This window comes from Thamnophis elegans, chromosome 6, assembly GCF_009769535.1.
Source record: "Thamnophis elegans isolate rThaEle1 chromosome 6, rThaEle1.pri, whole genome shotgun sequence".
In the NCBI taxonomy this organism is placed as follows: Eukaryota; Metazoa; Chordata; class Lepidosauria; order Squamata; family Colubridae; genus Thamnophis; species Thamnophis elegans.
The window spans coordinates 17,365,233-17,383,553 of NC_045546.1; the positions used below are offsets into that span (position 1 = coordinate 17,365,233).

At 39.8% G+C, this 18,321-nt stretch overlaps 1 protein-coding gene across 1 annotated transcript in view; it reads right to left on the reverse strand.

Annotated features, from left to right (window-relative positions):
• Positions 1-18,321, reverse strand: part of GUCY1A2 (guanylate cyclase 1 soluble subunit alpha 2) — a 241,801-nt gene that overhangs the window by 12,850 nt on the left and 210,630 nt on the right. Inside the window, exon 7 of the mRNA XM_032220051.1 lies at positions 10,337-10,491. Coding sequence (XP_032075942.1) covers positions 10,337-10,491 — 155 coding nt within the window. The remainder of the gene's footprint in view (positions 1-10,336; positions 10,492-18,321) is intronic.

Sequence of the window (18,321 nt, forward strand, 5' to 3'; positions counted from 1 at the left end):
AGCCTTTCTGGAGCTTAACCTCCTTGGCATTGAGCAGTTTATCCAAGGTTTGAACATTTACAGCTTCTAAAACAAGAAAAGACCAGCAAAACAAACTGGGTAAACTTTGACTTAAAGCATCACTCTCCCTAGTTTAATAATTGTCTTAATTAAATTTAATCTGTTACACTGATAGCAGAAGTGGTATTCAGCTGGTTCTGACTGCTTCTGGAGAACCGACAGCAGAAATTTTGAGTAGTTCAGAGAACAGGCAAATACCTCCTCTGACTGGCCCCGCCCCTATCTATTGCTGCCTCTCGAGTCCCAGCTGATTGGCTGGATCTTCTTCTGTTGCCCTGCACAGGGGAACGGAGCTGGAAAGCAGGTTAGTGGGGTGGGGAGGGAATGGGGATTTTGAAGTATCCTTTCCCCAGGAGTGGGGAGGGAATGGAGATTTTGCAGTATCCTTCCTCTGCCACACCCACCAAGCCGCATCCACCAAGCCACGCCCACAGAACCCATAGTAAAAAAATTGAATCCCACCACTGACTGATAGCATACATGCTTAATGACTGTACTCATGAAATCTACCACCATTTAAAAAAGCATTATGTTTTAGAGAATATAAGTTTTGACAATGCAGTAGTTACTGGTAAATTGGCCCTTTAGGCTGTAAAGGGCCAATTTACCAGTAAATGAAGATTATATCTACAAATGAAAACTGTAGCATTTGGTTTATGAATGATCAGATGTACTATATTCGCATAACATTTGGCATTTATCTGTCTCCTACTATTTTTCTGCCCTTGACTGCAGCTAGTTGACTTCAGGTTCTGGTTAGACAACTTGATGTTGCTATTTGGTAAAATGAGACAAATATCACACACTGTTTCAAACATTTCTAACATGAGGACTCTCATTTTCTCTCCCACAGCATTAAGGATGATCAATGTGCAATCTGAGGATTGCATGGGACAGCACAACATTGATTTTGCAGTTAACCACAATCCTCCCAGTCACAACAGATGAAGTGCATTCGATGTGCAAGAGCATCCAGGAACTAGCTTGGTGTGGAGCTTATTAATGGCAGCAGCACCAGACAATAGAATATGTGAAATTTGGCTCAGGGTATTTATTGATCTTTGCTCACCGTTTACTTCCACTTCAATGGACCAATATAGATACAAATCAGAAGAACACATATGGATTTACTCATCTCATCTTTACTCATCTGACAATCCACTACATTCAGCCCCAAATATGGATGCATTAGGTAAACAATTCATTTTTTATGATAAAAAAGGAACAGAGGTTAAAAAAAATAACAAAACCCTCACAACTTTTATGAACATCAACAGAGGAAACTGGCAAAAAAGCTACATCTGAAAAACATCCCACAAAAACCAAGTACTTCACTACCAAAGCAATAACGCAGCTGTCCACAAAAGGAACGGAGTAGCAACATTATTCAAAGGAGTAAAAAAAGTAACCCAGAACTCCAAATGGTAGAAACAGATAACTGTAGAGCATCTTACATTGAAATAAATACAAAACGTATTGGAAGATAATCATCACGATGTATAAAATGGAACTCTCTGCCATGTAAACCAAGAATTTCAAATTGCCCCAAAATACACAACTTCTTGGGCTCATTGTAGCACACCAACAAAGGTGTTGGTTGAAGGAGCTCAACCAATCTCATTGTACATATGTTGTGCACCGACAATAAAGAATTATTATTCAACCAACAGAATCTCTCCAAAGCTTCTTAAGCAAACTCAAAGATCTCATGATTAAATGTCAAATATAAGTAGGGATAAATAGGACCTGTCTGTATTAAAAGACAAATTCTTGTTCCAGAAAGTGTCCTTGTCTATCTGTACAGTAACATCTATTATCTGAAAAAAACAACTGTGCTTACAAATTGCATTTATTTAATCTAAATTGATTCCAGGTAGGAAAAAAAATACCAAACCAGTATAAACATGGAATGATTTTCTTGGAATTGCATAATAATGTATCATTAAAGAGCATCAGGACAAATTTAAAGTTTCAGAATGAAGGTTGGTTCCAGTGTCCAATTCCCCCATTTCAACCATCAGTTTTCTAGCTGTAGGATTCCCAGTTGTTGGTAACAGTTGCTATGTAATAGTATTGTTTCTATAAATCTGAACATTAAATATAGTCATCATAGATTTACCCATGAAATCATCTAATCTCAGCCAAAGTCAGGGAAACTAATGGCCAACATGTATTGTTGATGCAAAATTGAAATTATATCAATTAATTATAATCACCGGAATCTCGAGTTCTAGTGTTACGTTAATCAAACAATTATACTTGATTTTATGTTGTACCTTTGCCAATTATCCATGGACATTCATGGATCAGGTATATCCAATAGTGCTATAGGCCAGTCAATCACCTGGAATAGTGGTAACACTTAATCCTGATTTTAACAAGATCCACAATCAATAGAAGAGGAAAATCTGTATGTCAGGTTGAACTGTACGGTTCTTTGTGTTCTCTGAGTTTAGTTGTTTGCAGATATTTTCTTATCCAACTAGGTAACAACTTCATGCTGAGAAGGGAATGGGATCTGTTTATATAAGGTAATTTGCCCTGCCTGTGTTGGTGAGAGTGTAATTTTTCCTTAGTAGTTCCTTGACTAGGGTGTTGTTTACTGTTGATTATTTGTCTACTGCTTGGGAAAAAATCCAGGTTCACATTTTTTATTTGACAATTACAATCACTGATGGAGCAGTATATTTATTACTAGCTGGATACTTGTGCTTCGCAATGAAACCATGTGATCGGGCTATGCAGGAGAAATTGGCTCACTGGTGGTTGGTGATTGAAACACATAAGGGAATATTGCTCCCACCGCCTTGAGTCCGGAAGCAGTTCCATAGGTGGAAGGCGTAGACCCGTGATGGCAAACCTATGGCACGTGTGCCACAGGTGGTACGCGGAGCCATTTGTTAGGGCACACGAAGTGATGTCCTGTCAGCTGACTTCAGCCTTCTTTTGAGACTGTTTTTCGCCCTCCGGAGGCTTCCCTGAAGCCTCCAAAGCATAAAATACCAGCCCCACAGGCAAACCAGAAGTTCAGGAACAAATTTCCGGTTTGCTCTTAGAGCCGAGGTGGCGCAGTGGTTAGGGTGCAGTACTGCAGGCCACTTCAGCTGACTGTTATCTGCAGTTCAGTGGTTCTAATGTCACCGGCTCAAGGTTGACTCAGCCTTCCATCCTTCCGAGGTGGGTGAAATGAGGACCCAGACTGTGGGGGCGATATGCTGACTCTGTAAACCGCTTAGAGAGGGCTGAAAGCCCTATAAAGCGGTATATAAGTCTAACTGCTATTGCTATTGCTATTGCCCTCCAGAACATTCAGGGAAGCCTCCTGAAGGCCCCTGAAGGCTCCGGAGGTCGAAAATCAGCTCTACTGGGAACTTGGAAGTCATTGCAGTTTGCTCGTAGGGCCGGGTTTTGCCCTCCGGAGCCTTCAGGGAAGCCTCCTGAAGGCTCCGAAGATCAAAAATAAGCACCATGAAGTTTGGGAATGGTGACTTCCGGTTTGTCCGTAGGTCCATTTTTCTGTGACCCATCAAAAGGGCGAACGACAAAACCGCGCCCGACTAAACTGCGTCGCTGACGTCATCAACGTGGCGACAACAGCCAGTGCAGAGAAAGAAGGGCGCTTTAAATAGCGCTTTGAAAGAAAGCCGATTCAACTGAAGGTAAGGGTGAGTTTTAGGGTTAGGTTTAGGGTTAGGTTTAGGGTTAGGTTAAGGGTTAGCGATAGGTTTAGGGATAGGGTTAGGTTAGGTTTAGGGTTAGGTTTAGGGTTAGGTTTAGGGTTAGGGGTTAAGTTTAGGTTTAGGGTTAGGTTTAGGGTTAGGGGTTAAGTTTAGGTTTAGGGTTGACAGCGTGCTTCTGTCTCTGCGCTGTTGTCGCCCTGTTGATGATGTCAGCGACGCGGTTTAGTCGGGTGCAGTTTTGTCGTTCACCCTTTTGTCGGTGAACCCCATTTTTTACCCTCCGGAGTCTTTAGGGAAGCCTCCTGAAGGCTCTGGAGGTAGAAAATCGGCCCTAGGGACAAACCGGAAGTCACCATTCCTGAATTCTGCGTTCCCCGTAGGTCCATTTTTTTGCCCTCCTGAGTCCTCTGGGGGACGGAAGGAGAGGCTATTTTCACCCTCCCCAGGCTCCTAGAAAGCCTTTGGTACAATGCTTAGTACTGTAAGGAGCCCCACGCCACTCCTGAGTGAAGGAGTGGAACGTCTGCCAGTTTGAAATGAGGTAACAGAATGAGGTAACAGAATGAGGCAACTGGCAGTAGGAACAGAGTTCTTTTCAGGTGGGGAAGGGGAGTAGAACTCCTTAGTATTAGAGGGTGTTAATTACAATATAATAAATACTAATGATTTGATGGTCATTTCGAAAAATCCTTTCTTAGCGAGCACCTAGAAGCTAAGAGGAACATACGTGCCAAAATTCAAGTTTTTAGGCTTTACAGTTCTGGAGATTTCATGATATGTGAGTGGTATTTGCCTTATAGATAGATGATTGATAGATAGATAGATAGATAGATAGATAGATAGATAGATAGATAGATAGATAGATAGATAGATAGATAGGATTTCAACAAAATCATTCTTTATGTGAAGGACTCTAATGACACCAATAGACAAGCTAACACTTTTCAGCACAATCAACTCCTTTTCTGAAATCACCTCAAAGAAGATCAAATCATACACTTGGACCTGTGGACTGGCTCTTTCACACCGTTATCAACTTCACACATTTAGGGTGAGATGTTAACACAATTCTAAATTAATTGGAAGAAAATGGGAAATAAAGATTTTACAGCTCACAGAAAAACAAAGCTCCTCAAATAATCTGAAGATTTTCTCTTTCTCTAATGTCATGGCAATTAAGCATTATGTTCCTCTACATACCACATCCTCCTTCAAACAATCACTATGGGTACTGAATGGAATAAAACCTTTAATCTTTATCAGATTTATGACTTTAATATTTTTCAAATTTGGTGAAAATACAACTAAGATTAAAAAATCACAGTTGGATGTTTCAATATAATATTGTATTATGGCTCTCCTTTAAGAGGGGGGTGGGAATGAAGTACACTGAATTACACACATATGGTATCTATTTTAGCAAAGAGCTAGCATTTCACAAATAAGTTCTCTACCATATCCAAATTAACTGAGTTCTGCTCCCTTTGTTTTAGAATGGATTGCAAATGAAAGGCATTGTTTTCTATAAAACGAGGCACTTAAATTGTTAGTTGATTTAACAGGAAGAATCCAAGCACAGAACAAGTTCTGCCTGTGGAACAGATTAAACATGGAAAGTGATGCACCTTTCGAAGGCTTTCAGTGCTATTAGCAGGACAAATCTGTTCATTTTTCAGAAAAGAGGGACTGAAAATCCCTTGTGTGCAGTAAGGAGCACATGTTCCCTGCTGCTGCCTACGGAGTATGAGGTATATTGATTAGCACTACTGGCTATAAACCAATGAGGTGGAATTTTCTAAATAAACAGAGTACATCATATATAATCCAAGGAAACAACAATTTGAAAGCAGGCCTGTAACTCCTGACAGTGGTTCTGTTTTGATTTGAAATTCATTTGTGATACATTTTATAATGTATAATATATGTTGTTAATTCACTGCTCTCTCCAGAGGTTCGATCCTGACTGGCTCAAGGTTGACTCAGCCTTCCATTCTTCCCAGGCCAGGAAAATGAGGACCCAGATTGTTGGGGAAAATATGCTCAAATCTGTAAACTGCTTAGAGAGGAATGTAAAGCTCTATGAAGCGGTATATAAGTCTAAGTACTATTGCCAGCAGAGCTGGAGCAGATTTGGACAGTGAGGAGGTTGGAGAGGAACATGGGCCAATCCTGAAGGCTCTGATGAGGGCTCTGTGTCGGAGGCAGAGAGGGGGCCAAAGCCGTATGCCAGTTATCAACTGCCTTCAAAGTCAGACATCAGTGAGGCAGACGAACAGCTGGAGCCTGTTCCAAATGTGCACATGCGCAGCATTGCCAGACAAGGGAACAGCTGAAGAACAGGGTCAACTTGGGAGTAAGGCCACAGGTGGACAATGAATGGCCCCTCCCAGAGAAAATAAAAGAAGAACGAAAGAGGAGTGGAGTTTGCAGGAGACAATTAGTTCGCTTAATTGGTTCGTGACTCTCCAAGACTCCTTGCCATTATTTATTTGATTATGTGGAAAGTAGGAGCCTTCTTTGATTATAGCTCAATTCCTAATGGCGTCCTAATATAGAAAAATGTTTCTCAACTTCAGGAACTTTAAGCTGTGTGGACTTCATCTCCCAGAATTCCCCAGCTTACTGTTGAATTCTGGGAGATGAAGTCCACATAATTTAAAGTTTCTGAGTTTGAGAAACACTGGAGTAGAATGCAAACTACTCCTTCAGTTGAGTTACAAACAATGGTTAGATTTTCACCGATTTCACAAAACAGCTGTAGAATGGAGTCCAAAGCACAGCTTGTTCAAACATCCAGTTTTTCAGTGTGTAAATGAGAACACGCCAGATGGCATACGAGGCAGGAGTAATGGATTTTAGAACAAAACATCTGAGCACAATTTGCTGGTGTTGCTTAGTTGTTGACTTCCTTTTTTCAGCTTTGTCCTGATCGCTGTCAAACTACTGTATTTTTTGGACTATAAAATGCACCTGTGTATAAGACTCACCAAGATTTTGAAGAGATAAGTAAGAAAAAAAGTTTTTGTCCTCCCCGGCCCCCAGGAGCACTCTGCAGGCTTCAGCAGGGCTGAGGGAAGGCAAAAATGTCCCAATTTTTGTGAAAAAATAGGCAAAAAAATGGACCATTTTCACAAAAATTGGGGTGCTTTTGCCTTCCCCCAGCCTTGCTGAAGCCTGCAGAGTGCTTTTGGGGGCTGGGGGGGGGGAAAGGCAAAAACACCTCTGTTGTTGTGAAAAAAAGCCTGTTTTTCACAAAAATGGCAGGGCTTCGTGAGGCCAAAAATGGTTATATTCGGTTTATAAGATACACCAACATTTCCACGTTCTTTTTTTTTGGGGGGGGGGGGAAGGTGCATCTTATACTCCGAAAATATGGTATTTACTAAGACTGTATTATTATTAACCTACTCATTCTTCCTATTACCTATCTCCTCCCACTTATGACTTTAACCTTGTTGCTTGTATCTCTACATTTTATGTTGTTTTATTTGTTTTCTAGTATGATTTGATTGCTTATTTAGCAACCTATGACTATCACTGTTGAATCTTATAGTTCTTAATGATTTTTTTTCTTTTTATGTACATATGCACCAAAAATGTGTGTCCTTGTGTGTCCAATCACATTTGGCCAATAAAGAATTCTATTCTATTCTATTCTATTCTATTCTATTCTATTCTATTCTATTCTATTCTATTGCATTCTATTGCATTCTATTGCATTCTATTGCATTCTATTCCATTCCATATTTCTATTTCTATTATTTCTATTCCCATTCCTATTTCTATTCCTGGAGTAAGATAGAGAGCTTTAGAAACAGGGACTGTAGCTTGCTAGCAGAACATACAACATTTATACCTATCACTGTAGATTTGATCCCTGCAATTCAGTAAAAAAAACCTGTTGTGTGGCTTTGGAATAAATACCACAAATGACTATCTTGACTGTGCAAAATTCACATTCCAAGGTAAAATCAGATTTAAATTTCTGGGGACCTGCTGCTGAGTATCTATTCATATGATGAGTTTGAGCATCATGAGAAAAGAATTAAAAATCAGAATGAAACAATCTGACAGAATCGCAGAGGGAAATTGGATCCTGATTCCAAATACCTAATCTCTAAAATTTTAATAACTGTTTGTTACTAGGTCGATCTGGGACAAAAGAATTTATTTTATGCCAACTGCTTTTCAAATTGCTTTGTATTCCCATATTCCTGCTTTGCCTCTCTTCATCCACTATCCATCCATCAAAATCTGCTCAACATATCTGCCCCTTGTTGAAGCATACAAACTGGCTCAATAGTTATCTGATTTTTATCCACAATGAATAATCTTCATTTTGAGCAATAGTTTTAATTGCTTTTAAAACTTCAAATCTCTAGCTATTTTATATTCTATTGTACCAGTCCCTGAACATCCTGTGTGAAGATAATTACATAAGCTTTCTTTCACATAGAAGTTTACACAAACACAGAGACTCATGAGATTATTGAAAAAGAGAAAGCATGCAAACAGACAAAGAATGCTGAAACCACAGGAAGAAAACTACAAAACCCCACAATAGTGAAGAAAATTTTGAACTACAAAGTGAGTTCATAAAGGCTAACTCCAAAACAGTTAAATTAGTCAGAATGAATCATATGCGTAGGACAGGTTCAGAAATCCAGATCACTCTGAACGTGCCTTTGAAAGTTATGAAAACATTGGGGGCACATATAACTCAAATGATATGCCTCTCACAATAATGTTTTCCTTAGGGGCTGCTTACATGATTTTTCAATTGTTTCATGCCGTATTTTATTGAGTCCAATCTGATAGGGCACAGTCGAAGCACCATTGAAAGAGATTATAATGGCCTTAATTGGTATTTTGCAAAAAATACTAATAAAGGAAACCTTTGAACAATCAGAATATCTGAAAGGAAGAAATGGTTGTGGTGGATTTCTTAACCTGTATATTAGCAATAGCAATAGCAATAGCAGTTAGACTTATATACCGCTTCATAGGGCTTTCACCCTCTCTAAGCGGTTTACAGAGTCAGCATATCGCCCCCACAGTCTGGGTCCTCATTTCACCCACCTCGGAAGGATGGAAGGCTGAGTCAACCTTGAGCCGGTGAGATTAGAACCGCTGAACTGCAGATAACAGTCAGCTGAAGTGGCCTGCAGTACTGCACCCTAACCACTGCGCCATCTTGAATATTTGCTGAGCGGTGTGGTGGCCTAGTGGTGAAGACATACACATCTCCCACAGTGGTGGGTTCTGGCAGCCGCTACTGCCGGTTCACTTAGAGATGTGCTGTGTGTGCACTCTTGATGTGCACTTTGTGCGCATGTAGAGTACAACTAAAATTATTCTGTGCATGCAGAGAAGCAAAAACCAAGGTGGTGGTGCCTACGGCACCGGTGGAAGAACCAGTTCAGTGGCATGGCAGGCCTGGGTCGCTGCCAGTTCCAGCGACCCAGGCTACCAAGTTACTAGTGGTTCAGTCGAACCGGTAGAAACCCATCATTGATCTCCCACTTAGAAGGTTGAGAGTTTAATCCTAAATAGTAGATGTTTCTCTTTTAGGGTGCAAAAAAAATCTGCTGCGAACTCTGAGTGGTGTTAGGAAGGGCATCTGGCCAGTAAACGCACAGATCCATCCAGTTGCCCTGATCCTACTCCGAAGTAAGGGATTTTCATGTTGAATATTGGCTGCTTGGGTCACATCAGAGGAAGATAATTATAGTTACAAGTTCTTATGCTAGCAGGGGTGTCAAACTAGCAGCCCATGGGCTGGATGTGTCACATGCAAGCCATGCCCACCCCAGCTCCATGAAAGGAAAAACATTGTGATACATCATGTGACTGCAAGGTGACGCGATGAGTTTGACACTTGTGCACTAAAGCATCCAACTAAAAATATGGGGAAAGTTTAAAAAAGCACAAGTTCCAAGCATTCTTGCTGAATATATAATTCTGTTATTCAGAAATCAGGTCCTAAATGGGTATGTCCCAAATTCTTACAGAGACTGATTGATTGACAGAAGACAGACAGATAGATAGTACATTCTCTTTCTAGTTAAAACTTTAAAGGTAAAGGTTCCCCTTGCACTTATATGCTAGTTGTTCCCGAATCTAGGAGGCGGTGCTCATCTCTGTTTCAAAGGCGAAGAACCAGCGCTGTCCAAAGACGTCTCCGTGGTCATGTGGCCGGCACGGCTAAATGCCAAAGGTCCGCGGAACGCTGTTACTTTCCCACCAAAGGTGGTTTCCTATTTTTCTACTTGCATTTTTACAAGCTTTCGAACTGCTAGGTTGGCAGAAGCTGAGACAATTAACAGGAGCTCAGTCCGTTAGGCGGCACTAGGGATTCAAACCGCCGACCTTTCTGATCGACAAGCTCAGTGTCTTAGTCACTGAGCCACCGCGTCCTTGTTAAAACATTGTTTAGTTAAAACCTTATTTAGATACAAATTGTCTTATGTCCTTTGATTTACTTTCTATTGAAAATGGATGGCACTTTGGGGAGGATATATCATTTTATTTTATGGCCCAGAAATAATGTGTATCAAAGCTTTAAGAAGTATTTAAAAATGCTAAAGAACACTTACTGATAGGTCGTTGGGCTGACGTTGATGCGGCGTGGATGGCTTCCTGACTCAAACTTGCTTGCTAGGGTAACATTGTTGCCAAAGAGACAATATCTGGGCATTCTTACCCCAACAACTCCAGCCAGAACAGATCCTGAGTGAATCCCTATTCTCATCTGTTAAGAAACAAAGAAATAACAAAACAAACCACATCCATCAGTATCTTCGTTTGCTTACTGACTTAATCCTGCATTTATTTTCTACCTCTTTTTTTGACAATCACCTTTCATTTTATACTCACAATACGAATTCTGTGGGCTGACAGAAAACAATAGGCAAAAGCCAGATAAGTAAGTTTCGTGTAAGTAAGTAAACCTTTATTACGGTCAAAGACCAGCAATACACATTAGTTTTTACACTATGTTAAAAAAATACTGACATTAAGATATAATTAAAAGGTATTGACGTTAAAAATGGAAAATAACATACATGTTCTCAGATTGTTTGGGTCACTCCCTAGTTTACCTGGGTGCAACGCTGTTAAGTATAGGAGTAAATACAATGGTCCAAAGATTGTTAGAGATATGTCCAGATAATTGGTACCAGATGACAACTATACTTCTGTAGCCAATTTTTTTCTTATGGACATTACAGCAGCACAGAACTCTGCCATTGCATACGTGGTAACTGGGTTAGTGTCCTGGAGGAGAAAGCCTAGATAAAAATTGTCTGCCCTCCCTGGCAATCTCTCTAATAAGGGGAGAATATGTGCAGACCTACAAGCTCTGTATAGCTCGCAGTGTAATAGAACATGAAGTAAGTTTCGTGGTTAAATGTTGAATTGGGTTTACATCAATAACTTCATTGCTATTCATACACCCTTTAACTAATACAATATTCAGGATAATCCAAGAATAAATTAATTTTAACCAAGATCAATAGCCACATGTTAAAAAAATACTTATTGAATTGTAATTGATGAAAAAAGTTATTCAGTTAGAGGCTGCCAAACTCCAGAATCATTCTGGGTGCTTGTATTTGAAATGATTAATTTGATCTGAAAGAGTTAATAAACAGAGGAAACATGCTTGTGTCTAGATATACATACACACACATGAGATATTTCTTCATTTGTTCAGTAACATACATAATTCAGGTAGAGTATTCTGAGATTTTTAGGCACATAATTAGTAAAGAATGGAATGGAATAGAATAAACACAGTTGGAAGGGACCTTGGAGGTCTTCTAGTCCAACCCCCTGGTTAGGCAAGAAACCCTATACCGTTTCAGACAAATGATCATCCAATCCCTTCTTTAAAACTTCCAATATTGGAGCATTTACAACTTCTGGAAGCAAGTTGTTCCACTGATTAATTGTTCTAACTGTCAGGAAATTTCTCCTCAGTTCTAAGTTGTTTCTCTCCTTGATTAATTTCCACCCATTGCTTCTTGTCCTACCCTCAGGAGCTTTGGAGAATAGCTTGACCCCCTCTTGTTTGTGGGAGCCCCTGAGATACTGGAACACTGCTATCATGCCACCCAAGTCCTTCTTTTCATGAAACTAGACATACCTAATCATTAAGTAAACCCAAATCTGTGTGCGTGATAGAGAGGATAATAGTAGAGAAAATTCCTTGCCATAAGAAAGCATCTGAAATCTTTTAAATCCAACACTCCGAAGGAACACAATATTTTCACAAAAACCCGCAACCAGCAGGTTTCAAAAAGAAATTTCAGCCAGCTGATTTCACGGGCTGCAGCTTGCCTGAATGTGAGACTGAAATACTGTAGTATGAAAATGATATAATGAAGGAGAGAGAATGCGTCATACTGTAGTTCACATTACTGATTCAATTTGAAACATGGTCAGTCTGGATGCAGGCACTGCTTGCTAGTAAGACTGGGAAAAACCTAATTTTCTGGAATTACCGCTGGGGTATCACATCAACCGACAATGCATCACGACTTCGAAATCATCAAATTGGAAAAGCTATTTTACTTCATTTCACTCTCATTTAAAGAGGAACTGCTCATATCACTACGCTTTTTGCAGCTGTTCCTCAAAACAAGAACCCTGGAGCATCTTGTAACTGTCAGGCAGAAAAGTGTATTACATGCCTTGTAAAAACTGGAACAACATATGAGCCTTTTCGGTATAAGGAAGAATTATGTTTTGTATATGTTTCAACGGTGATAGTTTATTTGCATAGGAAATAGTCTTTAGGAATAGCAAATCTCTTCCTTGCTTAAACTACTACTGACTCTGGAGTAATTGTTGGTTTCTTCCTTTAAAACATTTTCATCTTGTAGGAAGTTAGCACCGCTTCTCCTAGAAGAATGCAATATTCTAGGAAATATTAAAAAGGCAGAATATTATATTTCCCTGGATGAGAAATGGAGAAACGTGTTCTTTTTAAGGCAGGAAATAGACTCACTCTTAATAGCCCCCCCCCCCTCAATAGCCCACAGCAGATGTCAGCGCTTAAGAGATAAAGAAATGGCTAGGTCTATTCATAAGCAAATATCCTCACCCAAGATCCAATAAAGATAGGATTAGCCCTCAGCCATAATAGGAATTGCCCAAAGCCTTTTCAATGCATCATCCAGCACTACCAAGCTTGACTCAGAAAACCTACAAGGTGAGCTATGAGCCCTACAGCAGCCAATAGTTTGCCACAGGAACAGGAGGCTCAAATTCAAAACCCAATAGAGGGTATAAATCTCTCTCTCTCTCTCTCTTTCTGTCAGCCATGTGCTCATTTGCCCAGGGGCTCAAACCATGTGGTCCGGTCCACTATTAAACCATCTTTCCAAATAGCCTCCATGTTTCCAGTGTCTTTCTCCTCACTTGGAACTGAACCCAGATGGACATTTCTTCCAACAATCTACTTTGGCCATGCTCACAACACAGCAGGCTGAAATTTCACACCTAGGGAGCTTTCTGGAAACAGGAAGGAGGAACTTAATACAAAAGAGGGCAGTCCATTTCCTTATCGAGTCATTCCGGTAAAATAAAGCAAAAGAGGGAATCAGCTCCAATGATTTTTAGAGCAGGAAAAGCTGGAATTTAATGAATGCAAATTTATCAAGTTAATATCACTGTTGAAATACTTGTTTAATAATGAGAGAAAAACTGAATTAAGAAATTCTTGCCTATCACAATTATTTTGTTAAAATGTGTTGCGCAGAAAGATGTTATCCATACAACATTTATTTTCTGTGCAAATTCTAATTTGCTGGATGGAAGAGAAATAATCTTTTCGGAACTAGGATAGGAATAGCAATATTATTTATTGGCCAAGTGTGATTGGACACGCAAGGAATTTGCCTCCAGGGCATAAGCTCTTGACATATATACAAATAACAAGGCGATAAGTCATAGATCATTGTATGAGATCTATGTGATCTGCTATAGAATAAATCTATTGCACATCAAGGAACATGGTGGCTCAGTGGCTAAAACGCTGAGCTTGTCGATCAGAAAGGTTGGCAGCTCGGCGGTTTGAATCCCTAGCGCTGCTTAACTGAGTGAGCTCCCATTACTTGTCCCAGCTTCTGTCAACCTAGCAGTTTGAAAGCATGTACCGTGTTTCCCCCAAAATACGACCTGTCCTGAAACTAACGCCTTGCCACATTTTTCACGTGGGCAAAAATATAAGCCCACGCCTGAAAATAAGCCCCCTGGACAACCCCCCCTCCGGCCAGGCAGAGCACCACTCACTGACTTAGTGGTATCCCGAAGGCTCCAAGCTGTGGGTGTGGTCACCAGCTGCTTCACCCCTGAGGCTGTGCCCGGCTCTTTCGGAGCCAATTCGCAAGGAAGCAGCTGCCCGGCAACCCCAAAACAATAAGCCCTCCCGCTATAATAAGCCCAAGGCCATATTTCGTGGGGCAAAATAAAATAAGACCCTGTCTTATTTTGGGGAAAACACGGTAAAAATGCAAGGAGAAAAAATAGGAACCACCTTTGGTGGGGAGGTAACAGTGCTCCGTGTTCCTTTGGCGTTTAGTCATGCCGGCCACATGACCACGGAGAGGTCTTCAGACAGCACTGGCTCTTCAGCTTTGAAAGGGAGATGAGCACCTACTCGGGAACGAGTGGCACATATGTATGAGTGGAACTTTTACCTTTATTGCAGACCAAATTGGAAAATAAACATGGCTCAGAAGCTGTTACATGGGTCAATGAGTTCAAATTAATTGCTTTATAAAGTAGCCCTAAATTGCAGGATCTAATCTGGGCCAGTCACTGGGACCAAAGGTTTAGTCTTCTGAGATTTCAGACATGCCGGAGCCCATCCACAGGGAACCTCTCTCTACCAGAATGTGTATATTCAACATTATCCTGGGACACATATATTTGCCTTCATTCATAGCCATAGAATAAATAACTTGGTGAATGTTCTATGTTCCATTTCCTTCCTTCCTTCCTTCCTTCCTTCCTTCCTTCCTTCCTTCCTTCCTTCCTTCCTTCCTTCCTCCTTCTTCCCTCCCTCGCTCCAGAGGTCACTATTTCAACACTACCTCAGACCAGTCAAAAATTACTGCAGAAATGTATTTTAGCACAATACTTCTCACCTAATTAGTATTAACAGCATCAGTATTAAGAACCATGTGCCTTCAACTAAATTAGTATCCAAGCCAATTAAATTAAAATCAACAACAAAATCAGATCAACTCTAAACAAAAGGTCTGTTTAATCTCCAATTTGAAGCCAGAATTCCACAATAGGCCTTTATTATTAGACTGCTACTCAATCACGATGAACTTGATCATCTTTGCATCTTTGAGTGAAGATTATGGTCAACTGGTTTCTAAGCTGCTTTTAATCAAATATTTATAACAGATATAACACAGATAATTTAAATTTTATAGGCAGCCCTACTTTATCAATATTGTTTCCATTTTTTTTTTCTGAAAAGCAAAACTATGGAAATTTACTTCAATTTCTATAGCTGAATTTTTAAACAAGAGATGGAAGAGAAATAGTAAAACATCTACAACAATATCCAATTGGCCAAAAAAGTATCAGAGCTCAGTGCAGTCTTTACAGCAAGAACCAATCTTAATCCATTTATTTTATCTTTTAAAATCTCTTTCCACTTATGACTATAACCATGTTGCTTGTACCTTTAAAATTTATATTGTTTTATTTGTTTCCTGATATAATTTGATTTCTTATGAGTAACCTATGACTATCACTAAGTGTTGTATCTTATGAGTCTTGATGAATGTATTCTATTTTGTTTTTCTTTATGTACACTGAGAGCATATGCACCAAAAACAAATTCCTTGTGTGTTCAATTACACTTGGCCAATAAAGAATTCTATTCTATTCCATCTTTTAAAATAGCAATCTAAATACCAACTAAATGAAACTGTATTATGTTTTTAGTGTGTACAAAAACTCCTTATATTCATTGCTGTTTACAATGAAGTACCTAGGAGCAGAACAGTTTAAAATCATTTTTATTTTTTAATGTTCTTTTACACTTATTCTCATAACACTACTTTAAAACAAAAGCATACAGAATTTAACAGATACACACACACACACACACACACACACACACACACACATGTTTATGATGATAGACGTGCAGGTTACTGTATTGTATTCAAAGGGCCATTGATTTTTATCTATATCAAAGAAAGACAGAAGTTATTTTTCCATCACCAGTTTACCATAAGGACGAAGTCTGGAAGAGTGAATTTTCCTTAACTTTCTATCAGCTGTTGGCAGTTCCTTAAAATGAGCTTTGATTAATGCTCTCCTAAATTTGGGAATAGATAATAACTATATCCAATGTACACAACTTGCTGATCTAAAATAAGGAGATCTACTGCTCAAAAACAAATTTCCAGCAAGAACTGAAAAATTTGTCCTTTTGCATCCGGCATCCAGTATTCACATGGTATTTCTATAAAGGTGGTCCTTGCTTGATGACTATTTGTTCAGTGACCATTCAAGATTTCGATGGCAGTGAATGAAGGCATTTATGCCTGTGCCCAAAGTGCCCAGTGCAGGCCATACCTGTGGTCTGGCCTCCAGGTGCTTTGGAAAATAGCCTGACCCCCTCCTCTCTGTGGCAGCCCCTCAAATATTGGAAGATTGCTATGATATCTCCCCTGGTCCTTCTCTTTACTAGACTAGCCATGTCCAGTTCCTCTAACCGTTCATCATATGTTTTAGCCTACAACTCCCTAATCACCTTGGTTGCTGCACTCAACATCTTTTTTTTAAATAGTGTGGTGGCCAAAACTTGATGCTGTATTCTAGGTGTGGTCTTACTAAGGCTTTATAGAGTGGTACAGAGTGGTATCACTTGATTTTGATTGGCACCCTGTCAGTGGTGGGATTCAAATATTTTTACTACTGGTTCTGTGGGCATGGATTTGTGGGCGTGGTGTGGCTTTGTGGGCATGGCAGGGGAAGGATATTGCAAAATCCCCATTCCCTCTCCACCCAACTAATCTGCTTCCAGCTCTGTTCTCCTGTTCAGAGCAACAAAAGAAGATCAGTTGGGAGGCTGGAAGGCAGTGGGGGTGGGGCCAGCCTATTTGCCGGTTCTCCGAACTACTCAAAATTTCCATTACTGGTTCTCCAGAACCTGTCAGAACTGGCTGAATACCACCTCTGCAAACTGTTCATAGTTGCAACTGGTTGCCAATCATCCCGCAATTATGTGATCACCATTCACAATCTTCTCCACTGGCTTCCCCAGAAAGTCAATAGGGAAGCCGGAAGGTAAGTTCGCAACTGATGTCATCTGCATCAAAAGGATGCCACCTTCTGGTTTCTGAAGACTGGCCACAAATGCCTTGTGTTACAAATATTCTATGCTAAAATCCTGCTTGGATTTCAGGGTGGACCTTTTTCAGTCAGCCTTTTTGAGCGTGAAAATACAGTAAGATATTGATTCTGCTTTAGATGAAAAGAAAAAAATGGAAAATCATATGATTAAAATTGGAAAACAGATTCCTATTCTGGATTATCTACTTTAAAAAAACCCAGTAGCATCTTAATGAGACTGAGAAAAGCTAAATTCCTAATGTAGTAATAAAAACTGTAACAATGATTCATGTTGCAATCAGTTAATGTGCTTTCATTCCAATGAAAAAGTGGACATATTGTTTATTCTGAGAAAAAACTGCACCAAATGGAGAAGAAAGAGACTGGAAATGTTAATAGGATGCAAAAGACATAATACAGAGCCCTGATTAATTTAAAAAATCCATTAGACTTGGACAGGAAATTCTTTTTTTTTTCTTTTTTTGCCATTTAAAAGAATGAATACGACAATAAAAAAAACATTCTGCATTATTAAATGTGTGCAACGTAAGCAAGGAAGTTGTTTAAGTAGTCATAGTTGAAGTGAAAGGTTGCTAATACTAACTTAGTCAGGCTTATACATATTTATTTCCTTTTTAAAAGGATTTTAAAGATCATTGTTAATTGTAGAAAAGACATCCACTACAATAGATTTTTACTACCAGCTGGCTCTACCTGCACTAGAATCCCTATAATAAATTTTCTATTAAAATGGATGGAGAATCCCTCGTAAGAAGTACAAACTTAGCTCTCCTTCAACAATTACTACCATGTTTCCCCGAAAATAAGGCAGGGACCTATTTGCTTTGGACCCCCAAAATAAGCGCTTGGCCTTATTTTTGGGGAGGTCTTATTATTTTTGAGGTGCAGGAGGCGGTGAACGTGATCACCTCATGGCTGCTGCTTGTTGCTCATCGCTGGGCCTGCCACTTTTTTTGCGGCAGCCATTAGCGGGACAGAAGGGGCATGGTGGCTAGGGTTGTGGCTTGAAAATGTGCCTAAATAGGACGGCATAGAACCGGGGCAGGTGGGAAGACCCACCTGCAATTTCCACTACCCGTTCGGGTGAACCGGTCTGAACCAGCTGAATACCACCTCTGATATCATTGTTTCATTGTAGGTTAATATTTCATTTATTTATTATCAAACTTGTATGCTGCCTATCTTGACAAAG